We start from the raw sequence: 16,645 nt of genomic DNA, 5'->3' as shown, positions 1-16,645 counted from the left end.
GTGGTTAATACTTCCATCATCAAACAAGTTGAAATATGATGACATATGACAGCAATAATTCCTAAATATCATTAAAGAACAATATAATTTATGACATTTAACATTAATAATACTTGAATAGTATTTGACCAACCTGAAAAAAAGAGCGGTGATGACATATGAATACAACAATTATTAAATATCCTTTAAGAAAAATAGCGTTTATGACATTTGAAAACAGTAATTATTGTACAATATTTTACCGACCTGAAAAACCATGGAAGTTGGTGACATATGACAACACTAATTCTTAAATATCCTTACATAACAATAGAGTTTATGACACTTGACAACACTTATACTTGAATAATGCTTGCAAATCATGTTACAACATGCCAATTGATGACATACGACAACAATAATCATTAAATATCATTAAACAACAAGATACTTTGTGAGATATAACGACAATAATTATTTAATCATACTTTATCATCATGAAACAACATGACAGTTTATGACATATGATAAAAATATTTTTTTCAATATCCATAAACAACAAAAGAGTGTGTGATATTTGACAACAATAAAACTTGAATACTATTTAATATCATGTAACAACATGAGCGTTGATAACATATTACAAAACTAACCCTGAAACATTACAATAACCCTTAGTTTGCCAGGAGCTATGCCAACCGCTAGAGGATTAATTGAAATGAGTTACATATGTTCATAATTTGACATGCGTTTATCTAACAACTATTGCACATTTCTATACATTATTATTATTCTTATTGGATGACCATACATCTACTTAGCTGATTTCTTGTGAGTCATTAAGGATGGAAAGTATAAGCAAATAAATAGATAAAGATGGATACAATTGTTATCATTTCACTAATAAAACAAAAACATAAAATAAAGTCCTAATCTCAATTTGTTCACTTTTCTTACTATCAAAATATGTATGGATTACTGTTACAAGTGGCAGGCTCATCATTCAGAGTTACGTTTTTTACTTTAGCGGTTTTAGAATGTTCCATTTTTAAACAGCATTGAATAATGTTTCATAACTTGCGATCAAGCACAAGCAATGTTAAAATTAGCATGCACATTGTTACTATATGGTTTAGAAACCATGTTTATACCACTTGCATATCGTAATTACAGACAAGTAAAGAAACTAATCTCATGCAACAGACCCACCTTCTATACATACTGCATTCTAAATGTGTTTTCTTTGTAATTTTATAAATATAGTTCATTGCTAGAGATAACTAATATTTAGGTTGATCGGTTTATAATTCATCTGTATAATATAGACCAGTTCTTCATGTAGACAAACGCAACACTGCTATTAGCCTGCTCTAGTGAAGTAAATGACCGAACCGCTAGAGCTGTGAAATAAAAAAAAAGAAACACATAGCTTTTGATGTCGTGAACGTTACAAATAATTAATATTTGGCGAAAAAGACATGCAAATATAAGCAAAGTCGTTAGGTGCAACAGCAAGGGAGAAGCGTTATCAAAGCTAGAAGTCATTTACTCATGAGCCTTACCTCAATATCCTAATGCAAGACGTAGAAATATTATAAACGTTTAAATATTATTATGCAACAATATTAAATCATATTACATAAATACAATGCTTTATAGGCACGATAGGCGGAATACTAATTGTTGTATGGATGGTTTCAATGTATCTTTGATTATAGTATTAATGTATACAATACAGTATTAGTGTTAACAAATTAAAATATTATTCACTGTTATGGTGAAATTCTTGAAAAAGCTCGCTCCATGCTCATGTCAAAATGTACTTTACAAACCCGTACCTAAACTGTTTTTCCAATTCCGAAATCAGAGTTTTGACCCCGACTGAACCTAGTTTGCTCATCGCTTGTGAATTCAGTCCCAGGGCATTTGAGAAGCCCCCCTCAGACGCTTGATCGTCCATTTCTCGATGGCAACTGTCGCCACAACTCCATCCCCACTTGCAGATGTCCGCTATAATGTGCGGACACAGTTTTTAATAATGAATTTAGCGTGAGGATCGGTATGCGTTTTTACCGGATATAAATCCAAATGACATGCGTTTACCGTTTCGAACAAGGTAAAGACATGTTTACCATCACCTGAGCACAAAGTACTCACTTGAGAGGTAATCTGGCAGAAAAATAATCCGGCGCACAGCGTACTTCGTCGTCAACAAAATACATAAACTCACTTAAACAATATCTCTTCGAAAACTGCATGGCGGATTTAGTATAGTGTCTTGTTCTTAACAACTACTTTTATGAAAGAACACCTACTATAAACATTAAATGATCAAAGCTTGAGTTATCATTTTGGAACGGTCAATGAAAAGCATTGAGGATTTTAACCGGTTTGATGGCCAAGCGAACCTCTCAATTAGCACAGAATAAAACTCAGAATGAACGCGCGCCTAAAAAAATCTAAATCAAATGCAATTCAGCAGACAGAAAACGAAAGAATAAATGCCTAAACGTGACGCGTTTATTGAATACTGCAGGCATTTTGTTAATGAATTAGTGAAGAAAGTATCAGAAATCTTTTAAAACGATTAGTGGAAACGTTTTTGAGTCATAAGTATACAAAGAAGAATGACATATAGCTATCTACAGAACATTGTGAAACAAATAACGTTTAAGAAGGACTGTAGGTATGTTGTATTCAGGTAATAAAAATAGCCATACTGTTTACAGCCTCTGCAATGTGAAACATGACATAATTGAAGAAATGTAAGGGGTATATGTTTTAATGCATTTTTACAGCACGAATACAACTGAAGTAGTATTTAGTATAGTAAACAATTAAACTCCAGAAACGTTTTCATGGGAGGAATTATTGTTATCTCGATTACATCTTTAACAGCATTCCTACTATTAAAGTTACATTACTGAAACTGGGATAACCTGTCGAATTCAGAACGAACGGTTCATGTGCCGCATACGCGTTTTTTAAATTTCAACTCAAAGCATTTTGTAGTCATGTAGTGCGGCTTTTAATAAGACAGGTCAACGATTTAGGTTAAAGCATTGATTCGAAAACAAAGAAGGTAAGCCGATCATTAATAAAAGCAAAGCAATAAAATAATTTTAACTTAAATTCACATCTTAGTATGACTCAAATTACATAAGTAACTTTTACTATTAATAACTGTCGATATTGAATGAGTACACGCGTACCTTCGTGTGTGCCGATTGCGCATTTCATTTTGCCTTCGGCGTTTATGAACATCGATGAACCGTCGTGGTTACATACCCATAAACGACTTCCCCTGAAATGTTATGATATCGATCAAATATAAATGAACATTGCTCAAGCCATCATAATTATGATATTTAACTATTTGCAGATGGTGTCGATTTCGCTCAAAAACACGAATGGCATAATATGCATTGCTAAAATATTTAATCCGTACGACAAGGAATGTATGTTCATACAGCTTACACAAGTTTAATGCCGTTTCATACGTGTATGCATTATAACATATTTATAACCATATTTTATGTTTCATTTGCACTAAGTCTAAGCGAAACGTTTATTTGCAAAAACTATTAAATATCGCATCCCATCACGTGGATGTAATTGTACAAAGAAGCCATATTTCTCCGATCTATTTTACAAACAATAGGCTCCGCCAGATATTCTTGCAGAATAACATAATGTTTATTTATAATATTGTAATTTGAACGCAATCATAATATCGTATTAATCGTTTACTATAAAAATTAACAATACATACACAAAAGGACAGAGACAACCCATGATCGCTCACATTTGAAATGGGGCGTTGCCAGTTTCAAACCCATGGGCATTTTTTCAATATAACGTCTAGAGGATGACAATCTGATGCCGAATAGCGAATAACAAAGCTTAGTGAAGACCGGTTTAGATCATTAAAAACAGATTATATGTAATTGTATTATCTGTATTATGCCATGCTATTATAAAGACTAATGTTTACTGATATGTGTAACTTATGCGTCTATAGCGTTGCTAGTTTTGACCCAAGAAGATTGATTTTTAGCAATCTAAAATTTGCAGCTGATCACTATCTGACCTTATATTCCAGATACCAAAGGTGTGGAGCCAGGTGTATTCAGGAAAATATTGGTTAAGTTATCAGGTTTCCGAGTGGTAAAATTTCCGGGCGTCACCAATTTTATCTTATGACATGAGTTAACTAATTTTGAACAAGACCGTTACATTTTGATTCATTCTAAATATCAATGATATCTGACTGTTAGTTTTAAAGAAGATATTCTGATATTTATTAACTGCAAGCCTAATAACTTCAAGCTTAGACCTTCGAACAATTTTTTGTCAGAATCTCTATTTGATTGTACAAAGTTAATGTCTAACCTCTTATTCTTGTTGTTTCAAGATAAGATATTTCATGTCTTTATTTATCATGTAATTCCTGAGGTCATTTTATTCGAGAATACAGTCCGAAAACCCCTAATCCGTACGGTTTCAGAATGCAACTTTTTGAATTGTCATTAACGAATATTTGTTCTTCGATTGACTAACATACGCAGCGGACTTACGAGATTTGAATAATTTAAAAAAAAGTCAACTTTGTATCATTTCTATGTCATTTTGTTAAAATCTGCCCAGCGGAAATGAAGATGTCGTTTGAACGAAAAGTACACGAACAACTCATAACGAACGACGCACGACAGACTTAAGGCGAAACAAAAAAGTTCACCATTTGTACACAGCATGATCTAAAATGTGCATTCGGCAAATGCTTTTTGTGCTTCTTGTTAAATTGTAAAAAAATATATTATTATTATATTAAACGATCATTATAAGAATGTTAACCACTTTCTTAAAATTGTGTTCAACTAAAGAGACAGGAGTTAAGATAACGAAATCAAACCTTTAACTAGAACACATAATCACATGCAATCTTTTTTCTCTCAACACTAAACAAATGGCGGACAAATTCAAACATTAATGAAGTGAACGCATATTAACATGCACGTTTTTCGAGTTCCGCGCGTCATAAATATTATTATAATTTTTGACCTAAAAGATATTTAACCTGAATTAAATAGAAAACGCTATATTTATATCTAAAGACGAACAAATGTACGTGCAATTTTATATGTTAATTAAGTGCCACACCTCTGTAAGCAATATGCTTGATTTATAAAGAGACACATTTGAAAAAAATACATGTTTTGCTTGCAAGGGTCAATAACTCCGGTTATGTAGAAAGATTATAAAACACCTTATAAACGTGCTATATTCACATGAATAGTTATATGTTTGCAAAGTTCAATTACTTTAGCAGAAATACTTCTTGAGTACCCGCGACACATATTTAAACATAACTTTTTTGGTTAAAATTTGCCATAACTCCATCCGATCCAAACATAAAAAGGTTTTAATCTTCTCATATCAGAGTAAACTACTTACCATGAACGACACTTCGATACCGGACATCTGAATTCGTCCAAGGCTACCCAAGTTGATGATGATGACATTGAGGATGATTTTGTAGAAGATGGTATCCTGGAAATATATGTTTAGGCATATCGTGTGAACTACGCGGTTGATCATTTACTATTGAATATAACAGTTGCATCGCTTTGGTAATATGTAATAGTTTGAACTCGATTAATTTCATTTGATACATTATTTAGTGTCATTTCTGTAAACAAAAACACACTGTTTATTACATGTACATGGAATCCTACACATGTCAATACGTTTACCTTTTTGCCTTTGTTGCGTTGCTGGATGTGGTGGAGTAGGTTCGACTGTAACAATAATGCAAGGGTAAGTGTAAGCTGTTTTTGAAACACTATTTAAAATTACTTGTACTGTATGCACTAAACATATATATAATACATATGAATATTTCAGTAAAGTATTTTTTTAAAGATGTGCAAATGCTGATGATACATTTGAAAGAATGAACGCAGAAATAAATAGTATATGTATACATAAATTTACCCTAATGTAGATTTCATACAACAATGACACTCGGAACCATATATTCATTCCATGTTTTCAAACAGGACGCATCGGTTCATTTTTAAGGTTTATGTTTCCAAATGTTTTAGTGATACATTATGACAATTTGTTTACATTAATGCACACCTTGAAATAAATACACATAGGATAATTATCACACGCGATATATACCTCGATGACTTGAATTGTTTTCCCAACTCTAAGATCAGCGCTGCATACCAACATGCACCCATTTTTGACAATGACCCTATATCCTGTGACATTGCTTCGGCGAAACTATCAAGGGACGCTTTATTGTCATTCCATCGATGAAAGCTGTCCCCGCAATTCCACACCCAAGTGTTGATATTACCTGGCGCATGTAACATATCATAATAATCATGAAACAAATAATAATCAATGAAATCTAAATGCGGACGTATTAAGTAGTGCATTTTACGGCACCAATGATATCCTTCATAAAAATGTTTATTCGTTGAAGTATTAAGCTTCATGCATTGTTAGACATATATGAATTAGTATTCACTATTTTTTAAATTATATATTACATAAATGTTTATGGTACGAAACTACATGTGCCTTAAATTTTTTTTCAAATAAAAAAGGACAATACCACATTTGACGTCTTGAAGAAGAATTGCATTCACAAAGGCGTATAAGTACACAATATGAGCAAACTTCAGCTCAATTCGTATTGAGTTATAATTTTGTTTTCATATTATCCGCTTACTCTCATTTAATAATCATCCGATACAGACATACGTATGGGCAGTCAGGTTGTCAAAACATGAACAGAAAGTAGTGCGAGCAGGTTGATTGGCAGACGAATATAATTGGAAGATTGTATTGTTCACTACGGCAAAAATCATTAAAAATACAAAAATACACACCTTATGTAAGGAAACTTCACGGATAGAGAAATTGAACTTAAAATTATGAACATTTTTAGATGCCAACCTCTATGTGTTCCAAGTTGACATGATATTTCGCCATTGGAGTTCATAAACATAGTCGTATCATCCCTCTCACAAACCCAAGACTGGCTTTCTCTAATGAAACAATATAGCGTAAAGACAAATTCAATATCGAATATATAAATAAAGAAAGAGTAAGTACACTTTGAGAATAAAAGTTTGAATATTTCTGGCTATGTTATTTTGCTGTCGTTTGTTTGCTGCGGTTATTTGGAAAAAAACGTATCAAGCAAAGTTATTCGTAACGATACATCTACTGGTGTATTTTAAATTGGTGTTAAAGCGGGTATATACGATCTTGTCAAATATTTAGTAATAAATATAAAATGTGTAAAAAACTTATTATACATATATTTCAATATAAACTAAAATAAAAGTTAAGAAGAACATGTGTCGAAAAATGCTAAATAAGCCAGATATTTAATTCTGAAATCGAAAAAGGCTGTACAGCCGAATTCGCCAGCATATATATCATGCATGTACGATGTGAATCTAAATTTAGTTTAACGGTTCATTTGAAATTTCTGCAGCGATATCGATTCATACGACACATGAACACTTACAAAAAAGACGAATGCGTCGGTTATTGTAGGAAAATAATTACGAATTATCTTCGTCACAATCGGCTCGGGGCGCTAATTTGTATTTGCTGTATTTTATGAAATTCGTCTTAAATGTATCATTTTTCTTGCATAGTGTGTGTTATTATAACATATTTGAATCAATATTTTACAATTCAGCACATATAAAAATCGTATATACCCGCTTTAATTGGTGTATGCCATGTATTCCCGGCCGAATATGTTTATTACAATTGCCGAAATGAATCATAATTGTATACTCTTCATGTATATAAACATGTGTATATGGTGCAGGCTTAGTTATTATAACAAAACTAGATACAGGTGAAGATTAATTTAATGTGCAATCCCAATGACACACTTTATAGGCAATGAACATTTGTATAAAAGTAATTAAAGAAACGTTCATTTGAGCCTCGCTCTGGGAAACGTTATTTAATACATGTGCATAATAATTCGTCCCAGACAAGCCTGTCTCTTCCAGTATAGGCGATAATTGTTGCTCCTGATTAGATTGTGCAGAGGATACCATTGGGACGTCACTTAACGCACATGTATTTAGAACCGTTTTTTTCCCGAGCTAGTTTCATTTTTAGAAGGAAAATATGTACTGACTTTGAAGGGCAACCAGAGACTGGGCATTGAAATTGCGTTAACTCCGCCCACGTTGTTGACGATGACATTCTGGCTTTAGGTTATGGTGGTATGCGTCTGTAAATGATACTTTATTAAAGTATATGTATTTAAGCCATTGACATATTGCTGCATAAGATGTATATTAAATATATGTCGTAAAATGTATCTAGACCTTTAAAAAATGTATGGTTGCCCTATACCGGCCAACAATTAACATGTTATAGCATGCCAGTTTGCTGTTTTGATCATTGTGTATTAGTTATTTATATTAACTTATCAAAATAAATTAATATAATTAAGAAATGTAACAAAGAGACTTGTGCGATTATTGTAATCTAATATCTTTTTTAAAATGGGAAACAACAAAGATGCCATTAACAATCCCGGACAATTCTATGTGTGGATATTTGTATGATGGAAACAATTCATTTGAACGCTTTTACAAATATTAGTTTGTTTTAATCAAAGAAATAATGTTTAATGCACTGAGGCAGCATTTCTTTTGTTTGAGAATGCTTTCCCAGCTCTAGGATGGTTATAAATGAGACGATAAATAATTACAAGACCGTTTTATTTGACTGATTCAAATTCATTTTAGTCTGCTTGGAGGGATTTACATTGTTAACTATAATGTCATGCTATAGTTATGATAAAGCTCGATATAATTGTATTTCTGATCGATTTTGGACTTATCTTCTGTATGTGAAATAATACATATTACATAATACTTTTTCGAAATAGTTAATACATCTACACAAATACTTGAAATACACAAAACGGTTATATTTTTTTTAGATAACAGTTGAAAATAAACCATTTTAATTTAAGTATGCCCACTATCAAAATAAAAGTTTGAATAACCCAATATATTGTAAATTCACACTCCGCATTAATAAATAGCAAAGAATATACACATTTAAAACCCTGTATAGTTTACTGAACATGTTTAATTAAAATACGTGATTGCTTTTGGGATGTGTAAGAATCCCACAAGGATCGTATTGTTGTTCTTGTAGAATATATAAAAAGCAACATTTTTATTGTAACATGTATGGGGAAATCGAAATATAAATAATAACAATATGTACCCATAACCGAAAGAAATAATACCGATATGGCCTTTTACTTAATTATAAAGAATGTTTTTGCATGTGTGTGTATAGCGACAACATATCTATTGCATTACGATGTTAAACAGATTTTAACGGAAAAACTGCATACGATAAAATACGGTTATAACGAAATAATTTTAAAAGTACAGAAAAATATACCATCATTTGGTTAATCCTTCAGTCCGTGTAATATTGTGATACTCCGCATAAAAAACAATGTTGAATTTCGAGGAAAACCTTAACCAAAATATCATTTATTTATCGTTCAAAATATATATAGCGTTTTACCTGTGATATCATTGCCGAAACCGAAACCATTAAACGAAATAAGGTTACATGGATGACTTGTAAGCGCAGCTAGTGCAAAACAAAGACATGTTGTAACGTAATACACTTCCGGTTTCACGTGTACCGATATTTGACACTCGCTTGACGGGTAGGGACAATTCACACCCAGTTACTAAAATATGCGTTCATTAACATATGAACCGGCATGTTAAGAAATATCGTTTACTACATTGCTTAAGTGTATTTGTTTGTTTTCAGATACATATACACTTGTATGAACTAGACACAGTTTTTTCTACTTTGCTCGCAATCATAAAGTGTAACATTTTTGTTTGTGAGTTGATCAAGACGTGAAAATACCCCATATGTACCTTAAACCGCAGAATAATAACGTATTTGGTTTAACAATAATTGCTTACTAGAAACGAAAAATGCCTCAACATGATATTCATGTCTTTAAAAAGATAATTTGCGTTCAAATACACGCTTTGTTGCGATGCTTTAATACAGGACTTAACTATACAAAGATGATCGGTAACTTGATGTTTTATGACTCAGTTATATATAATATATACAAATGTAGCATGTTGCAATAGTATAAAGAATACTCTCCAAGTCGATTGTCGAAACATGTAGAAATTGGGTGCACAACTGAACGATGCGTTTTACCAAATACTACACTCTCTTTTCAGATATTTGTTAAGTATGTTGGAAATATAGTCTATATGTATAATGTGACCCCAGGAGTTGGCCAATTTTGCTCCAAGACACATTTTTGAACAGCAATATAGACCCTTTCAGTTATTCGCATTTACTAGTGTAAGAGTTGTGTCCCTTATCCGGATGTGACGTAATGAGATGATACAAAATCCGCCAGAGAGAAAATTGTACAGTGTCGCTGATAATATCAACGTCTCTTGCACCATACCGTAAATGCGTAAATTGCAAAAATATTTCATTTTTTATTATATTGACGCCTATTTAAGCTATCGCTTTTTGCATATTTCATTTAAGTATATTAAAGTGTGAAAAAAATTTAACATTCCGTTCAATAACCATGTGTGTCGCAAGACAAAACCCGCACTGTTAAAACTAAACTTTAAACGTAAATATTGTATTAAAATTCCAAATATTGAACAAAAAAGCGCCGAACGTTTATATTTTAAAGGTATTTATAATTGGCATATGATTTGAGCGCTTTTTTACCAACTTGGGAACATGACCTTTACCATTGAAAATGGGAATTGACGTTTCAATTCACCCAACCTGCAAAGTTTAGACTCCGCCCACTGGTTGATAAAAAGAGGTTGAATTCATGTAAGCGCATAAAGGGAAGGTTGACACTGTCATCGTTTGTAATGATAATCATGCAACATATCAAATAAAATTTTACTAATTATGTCTGAATAAAACATTTGCATGCAAGGAAATGCATTTTTGAAACGATTTTATTGTTGTTATTATTTGTTTTTACTAACAACGAACTCAGGAGTAGAACACAATATAAGAGCTCGATATGAGGTTATGATAAAAATCTCCATACTTGGCACTTCTTCAATTGAACTTATTTCAGAATTAATTAAATTAATTAAATTTAACGAACGAAAACAAGTAATGATGAAAACAAACAACAAATAGATCGATGTTATGTACGCAACATATTGGACCTGATTTGAAACTAATTTGTCTGAAAAAACTTACCTTGTTACACATAAAATAAATTCTCTTGAATGATGTAATTGTTTGATTTAATTGTCCACACAAATGTTGACACTCTTTGTGGCAGCATTTTTATCCCAGTGTTTTATTGCACCTTTGTTCATCACAACCCGATTATCTCGTTATGATCGGATACTGTCCAGACAATTACAAAGAAAACAAGGTGTCATAAACCCAGGGACCTATACTTGAGTCCCTGCATAAACCACATGTTGCAGCCTAGAGTCTGGTAATTAAATAAACACAATTTATGATTCCCCATGTCATCTCCCATTGGCATATTAAGCAGTAATTTTAGCAAAATTGTAAAGCCAAAATTCTTAACATTTGCTTCAATGAAATATTTTAACATTTAAAATAATGAAAACATTATCGGAAATGGATTTACAGGAAAAAGTGTATATATATATATATATATATATATATATATATATATATATATATATATATATATATATATATATATATATATATAAGCCAGTTTAAGCATAATAATGCAGTGTTTAATTACTATAAATAAATTTAAAATCGTGTGCAATTTAACTGCTACGCAATTGAGGTATTTAACGGGTACCGGCAAATGTAAACTCCGCTATTACGTGTGTAGATTTCAAGTACGTTATTGCAGTTTACGAAACACCATCATGAAAACAACAATCACACTAGGGTAAAAATACCTGCGTTAAATAAATTAAATATATAGATTTATTGATCATAAAATGCTAGATATTTATCACTCCTTATCATTAGTAAAGAGATTTCAATATACATGCACAGACAATTCAAGTTGCATTATATGCAGAGTTCTTTTCCGTATGTATGCTAACATTTATAAATATTGTCAATCAATGTTAACTAAAATCCATTCAATGGAAAAGAAAATGATACAATTTAACAAATGTTATGTATTCCGCTTTTTAGGGCTTTGTTTTACAATTGAGCAAATGCATTTCTTACACGTTCGATCGCTGATGAACAACAACAAGATCCACAACACTTATAATTGTGATCAAATAAATATAGGTTCCATTATTTTTTAAACATAATTGAAAAAATTCTTACTATAAGAAAGAATACGGCTTATTTAGTTGTTTTGTTTTGGTGGATTTTCAGTATTTAGTCTTCTGATCACGTTCTCTGATGAACAATACCACTGTTTGATCAGCAGTATAAACCGAATATCAAAATTGCATTTGAATACAATACATTATTAACAATTAGGTATTTACACACCTTTTTGTGCATATGTTCAGTCCATTTACATCGTTGAAAAAAAACATTTTCTAACAAGATTTCTGTTCTCGTTTACAATCGATACACTCGATAATCCTTGCATGACGTCACACAAGGGAAATAATTAAAAACCGGCAATAACTGAAAGGGTCTATATTTCATTCATTAAATATTAAACCTCTAGACCTTGAGGTTTTATATTTGAATGTGTACCCCAAATGCGTTGTAAGTTTTTCCTACAAGGGCATTTGAATACAAAAACACATTGTAGAAGAATAATACACAATGTCACATGCCATCTGGACTTTAGATTTGAACGTTTAATTGGTACCAGCGGATTGGTTCCATGGCGTGACGTCGATTTGTGACGTAACGTTAAAGACGTGACGTCGTTACTTGGTGATGTACTGGATTGACACAAGGATTGTACATATATTTTGGATCGTTAATAAATGCTCATACCAAAAGCGGGTATTTGGCGTTTATATTGTTCCCACTATCGGGGAAATAGTAAATTACGGATTTCCCATTATCGGGGATAATTCTCAGTAAATAGCAAAATACTGAAATTCCCATTATCGGGGAAACTTCGTAACATTTGGTAGCAGAGCGTGGTTTCTAAATTGAGTGAGCGATGGATCCAGTTGAATATTTAAAGACAGAGATTTTGTTAAAGAGGGAGAAAATAAGACTAAAAACTAATTTTACCAGAGCAAGGAAAAATGTAGTGTCACATTTGGACGGAAATGCATGTAGCGCGACAGTGAACGACGCTTGCAAGCAGTTGGATTTTGCGATGGACGAAGTTATTAAAGGGCTTGATAGTTTATCCAATATGTACATGGAAGGAGATGAACTTGAAAAAAGTAAAATAGTAATTGCGGAAATGGAAAAGATTGAACTTGAATATGAAAAAACAACGGAAGATGCCTGTGCCTATTTAAACGAATTTCTACGAAGTGAAACAGCAAGTCAAGTAAGCAAATCGTTGTCGCATGACACAGTGAGTAAACTTTATATTTCTAAAGACCGGCCGGTTTCACATAATACTGTGCGACAAAGTGTCAAAATTCCAAGTATGTGGCGTAATTGGACCGGGTTCGATGCGCAAAACGTTTGTGGGCGTGAAGCACCTCATGCCTCTAACATCAAAGACGAATTTGAAAAAGGCAACGCTATGAGTTCAGGCATCGATCCTACATTAGGACAAGACCTTTGGAGGCAACTCAAACGTGTGGAAATTCCAGTGTTCAATGGTGATAAGCGAGTTTACCAATCATGGAAAGCAGCATTCCTTGCTTGTATTGACAGAGCGCTAGCCACAGCAGAGTACAAACTTCTTCAGCTAAGACAGTACTTATCTGGCGAAGCGTTAAAAGTAATTGAAAATCTTGGGCACTCGGCGTTTGCATATCAAGCAGCAAAAGATCGACTTGAAAGGAAATATGGGGGCAGGCGTCGACAGATAGCAATTTACCTAGAAGAACTTGAACACTTCGAAAACGTCCGACTTGGCAACGCAAAAGACCTAGAACAATTTGCCGATATATTAGACGTAGCAATTATTAATTTGCAGGAAGCGGATCAACACCACGAACTTGGAATTGGTTCATTATATGCAAAATTACAAAGAAAATTACCAGAATCGCTCTTGGCACGATATCATCGTTGGGTCTTTGAGGGTAAACACAATGAGTCAGTATTGTCGCTACGGACATGGGTTATTCAAGAGGCAGAATTCCAAACTATCGCGTCAGAGACCGTGCAAGGAATGTCAGGATATTTGATGTCAGAGCATACTTCGAAAAAGACGAACTCTAACAATCACAGATCGTTTTTTGGTGGTTCCGAAGAAAGCGGGAAAATATCTAAATGCAGAGTATGTGACAAACAGCATGGAGTATGGAACTGTGACAATTTTAAAGAAATGAACGTTTCACAACGGTGGGACAAAGCAAAACAACTTTATCTTTGCTATCGTTGCCTTGGGTTTAACCATGTCGGAAAGTCATGCCGTCGAAGTAGACAATGCGGACACATTGGATGTGAAAAGCTGCATCACAGACTGTTACACAGAGATGCGCAAAAGAGCATGAAATCCAACGCTGCTGACAGGCCAGTTCAATCTCCTACGGAAGAGAATGGGGCAACATATTTGTCAGCAAAAAGTCATACCAGATCTGATTTAGTAGGGCTCCGAACAGTTCCGGTTATTCTCGCAAATGGAAATCGGTCGATAACTGTAAACGCATTGCTAGATGACGCAAGTACAAAAACGTACATCAATAGTGACGTAGCGGCAGAACTCGGCTGTAAAGGTAGAACGGAAACGGTCAAGGTCAATGTTCTGAATTGTCAAGTCGAGACTTTTGAAACTAGACCAGTTAAATTCGAAATAAGAAGTGTCAACGGAAGCGTAAAGATAAATGTAGCAGCATATACAGCTAACAAAGTAACAGGAGACATGGAAGTTGTTGACTGGAACAAGTACCAAAGAAAATGGCCACATCTTCGTGACGTAACATTTCCAAAAGCTACGACCAGACCTATTGTTGACATCTTAATTGGAGTTGATTGTGCAGATTTACATTATGCACTGGAAGAAAGAAGAGGTAGAGCAGGGGAGCCAATAGCGCGTCTTACTCAACTTGGATGGACATGCATCGGTAATCCGTGTTCAAATTTAACACCGGTCCTACAAAAAAATTATGCGCGAACATACTTTGTAAGAGACGTAACGGAAATCGAGACTCTAAACCTGACTCTTAAGAAATTCTGGGAAGTTGAAAGGGAATCAACTGAATCACCTGTCGTTAACATTGACGAGCAACAAGCACTTAAAGCAGTAAAACAGTCGTGCATATTCGAAAATCAGATGTATCGCGTCGCAATTCCATGGAAAAGCAACGAAACTGTAATGCTAAAAAATTACAAAATGGCACTGAATAGAATAGAGAACACACAAAAAAGACTTAAACGATGTCCTCAGGAAGCTAAAGCATACAGCGAATGCATCGAACAATACGTAGAAAAGGGGTACGTGTCAAAAGTTTCGGATTCTGAAGTGTCCAATTCAAAATGGTTCCCACCTCATTTTCCTGTTCTGAGGCCAGATAAAGATACAACAAAAACCAGAATCGTGTTTGATGCTGCAGCAAAATTTGAAGACGTATCACTAAATGATAAAATGCACCAAGGCCCAAAGCTACAGCGCGATCTGTTTGACGTTTTGCTAAGATTCAAGAAGCATCCCGTTGCAGTAGTTTGCGACATAGCCGAGATGTATCTCAGAATAGGCATCGATCACGCGAACAAGCCATATCACAGATTCCTATGGAGGGGAATGAATCATAACCGTTGTCCCGATATCTACGATTTTGATAGAGTCGTGTTCGGTGTTAATTCATCACCATTACAAGCACAGTATGTCTTACAGCAACGCGCAAGGGAAAATCTCAGCGCATTTCCATTAGCTGCTGAAAACCACTCTCTAACCAATTCAACACGAGAGCGGTTTCATCCTGAGAGAGACATCAAGATTGGCGAAGTCGTTCTTATCATTAATCCGGAAACGACGAGGGGAAACTGGCCACTAGGACGGATACTCGAGTTTTATCCAGGACAAGACGGTCGAGTGAGAGTCGTACACATTCAGGTTGGAAGCAGCACCATGACGAGATCGGTGACAAAGCTATGCCCGTTAGAACAATTAATGATTAGAATATCGAAAAGAACATACAATTAATTTACGTATTCAATTTATTATTTAAAATTTTGTTTTACAATATTTATCAAAATGTACTGTATTTTGATGGAGGGGAAAATGGACTTTAGATTTGAACGTTTAATTGGTACCAGCGGGTTCCATGACGTGACGTCGATTTGTGACGTAACGTTAAAGACGTGACGTCGTTACTTGGTTATGTACTGGATTGACACAAGGATTGTACATATATTTTGGATCGTTAATAAATGCTCATACCAAAAGCGGGTATTTGGCGTTTATATTGTTCCCACTATCGGGGAAATAGTAAATTACGGATTTCCCATTATCGGGGATAATTCTCAGTAAATAGCAAAATACTGAAATTCCCATTATCGGGGAAAC

General features: G+C 33.8%; 2 protein-coding genes across 2 annotated transcripts; one reads left to right on the top strand and one right to left on the bottom strand.

Moving 5' to 3' along the window:
* Positions 1-551: 551 nt before the first annotated feature.
* On the bottom strand, positions 552-9,585 carry LOC127830986 (uncharacterized). The gene is made up of 9 exons (XM_052355950.1): positions 9,457-9,585; positions 8,165-8,260; positions 6,952-7,043; positions 6,166-6,346; positions 5,733-5,777; positions 5,434-5,529; positions 3,192-3,283; positions 1,818-1,989; positions 552-1,379 (listed from the first exon to the last, which is right to left on the bottom strand). Exons 2-9 carry the CDS (start codon positions 8,230-8,232, stop codon positions 1,340-1,342), a joined length of 786 nt encoding a protein of 261 aa, XP_052211910.1. The 5' UTR covers positions 8,233-8,260; positions 9,457-9,585; the 3' UTR covers positions 552-1,339.
* A 3,838-nt stretch (positions 9,586-13,423) lies between these two features.
* LOC127831314 (uncharacterized) lies at positions 13,424-16,282 on the top strand. Its single transcript, XM_052356282.1, has one exon. It carries the CDS (start codon positions 13,424-13,426, stop codon positions 16,280-16,282), a length of 2,859 nt encoding a protein of 952 aa, XP_052212242.1.
* Positions 16,283-16,645: the final 363 nt, after the last annotated feature.

This window comes from Dreissena polymorpha, chromosome 5, assembly GCF_020536995.1.
Source record: "Dreissena polymorpha isolate Duluth1 chromosome 5, UMN_Dpol_1.0, whole genome shotgun sequence".
NCBI classification, from domain to species: Eukaryota; Metazoa; Mollusca; class Bivalvia; order Myida; family Dreissenidae; genus Dreissena; species Dreissena polymorpha.
This window is presented reverse-complemented; position numbering and strand designations above follow the sequence as displayed.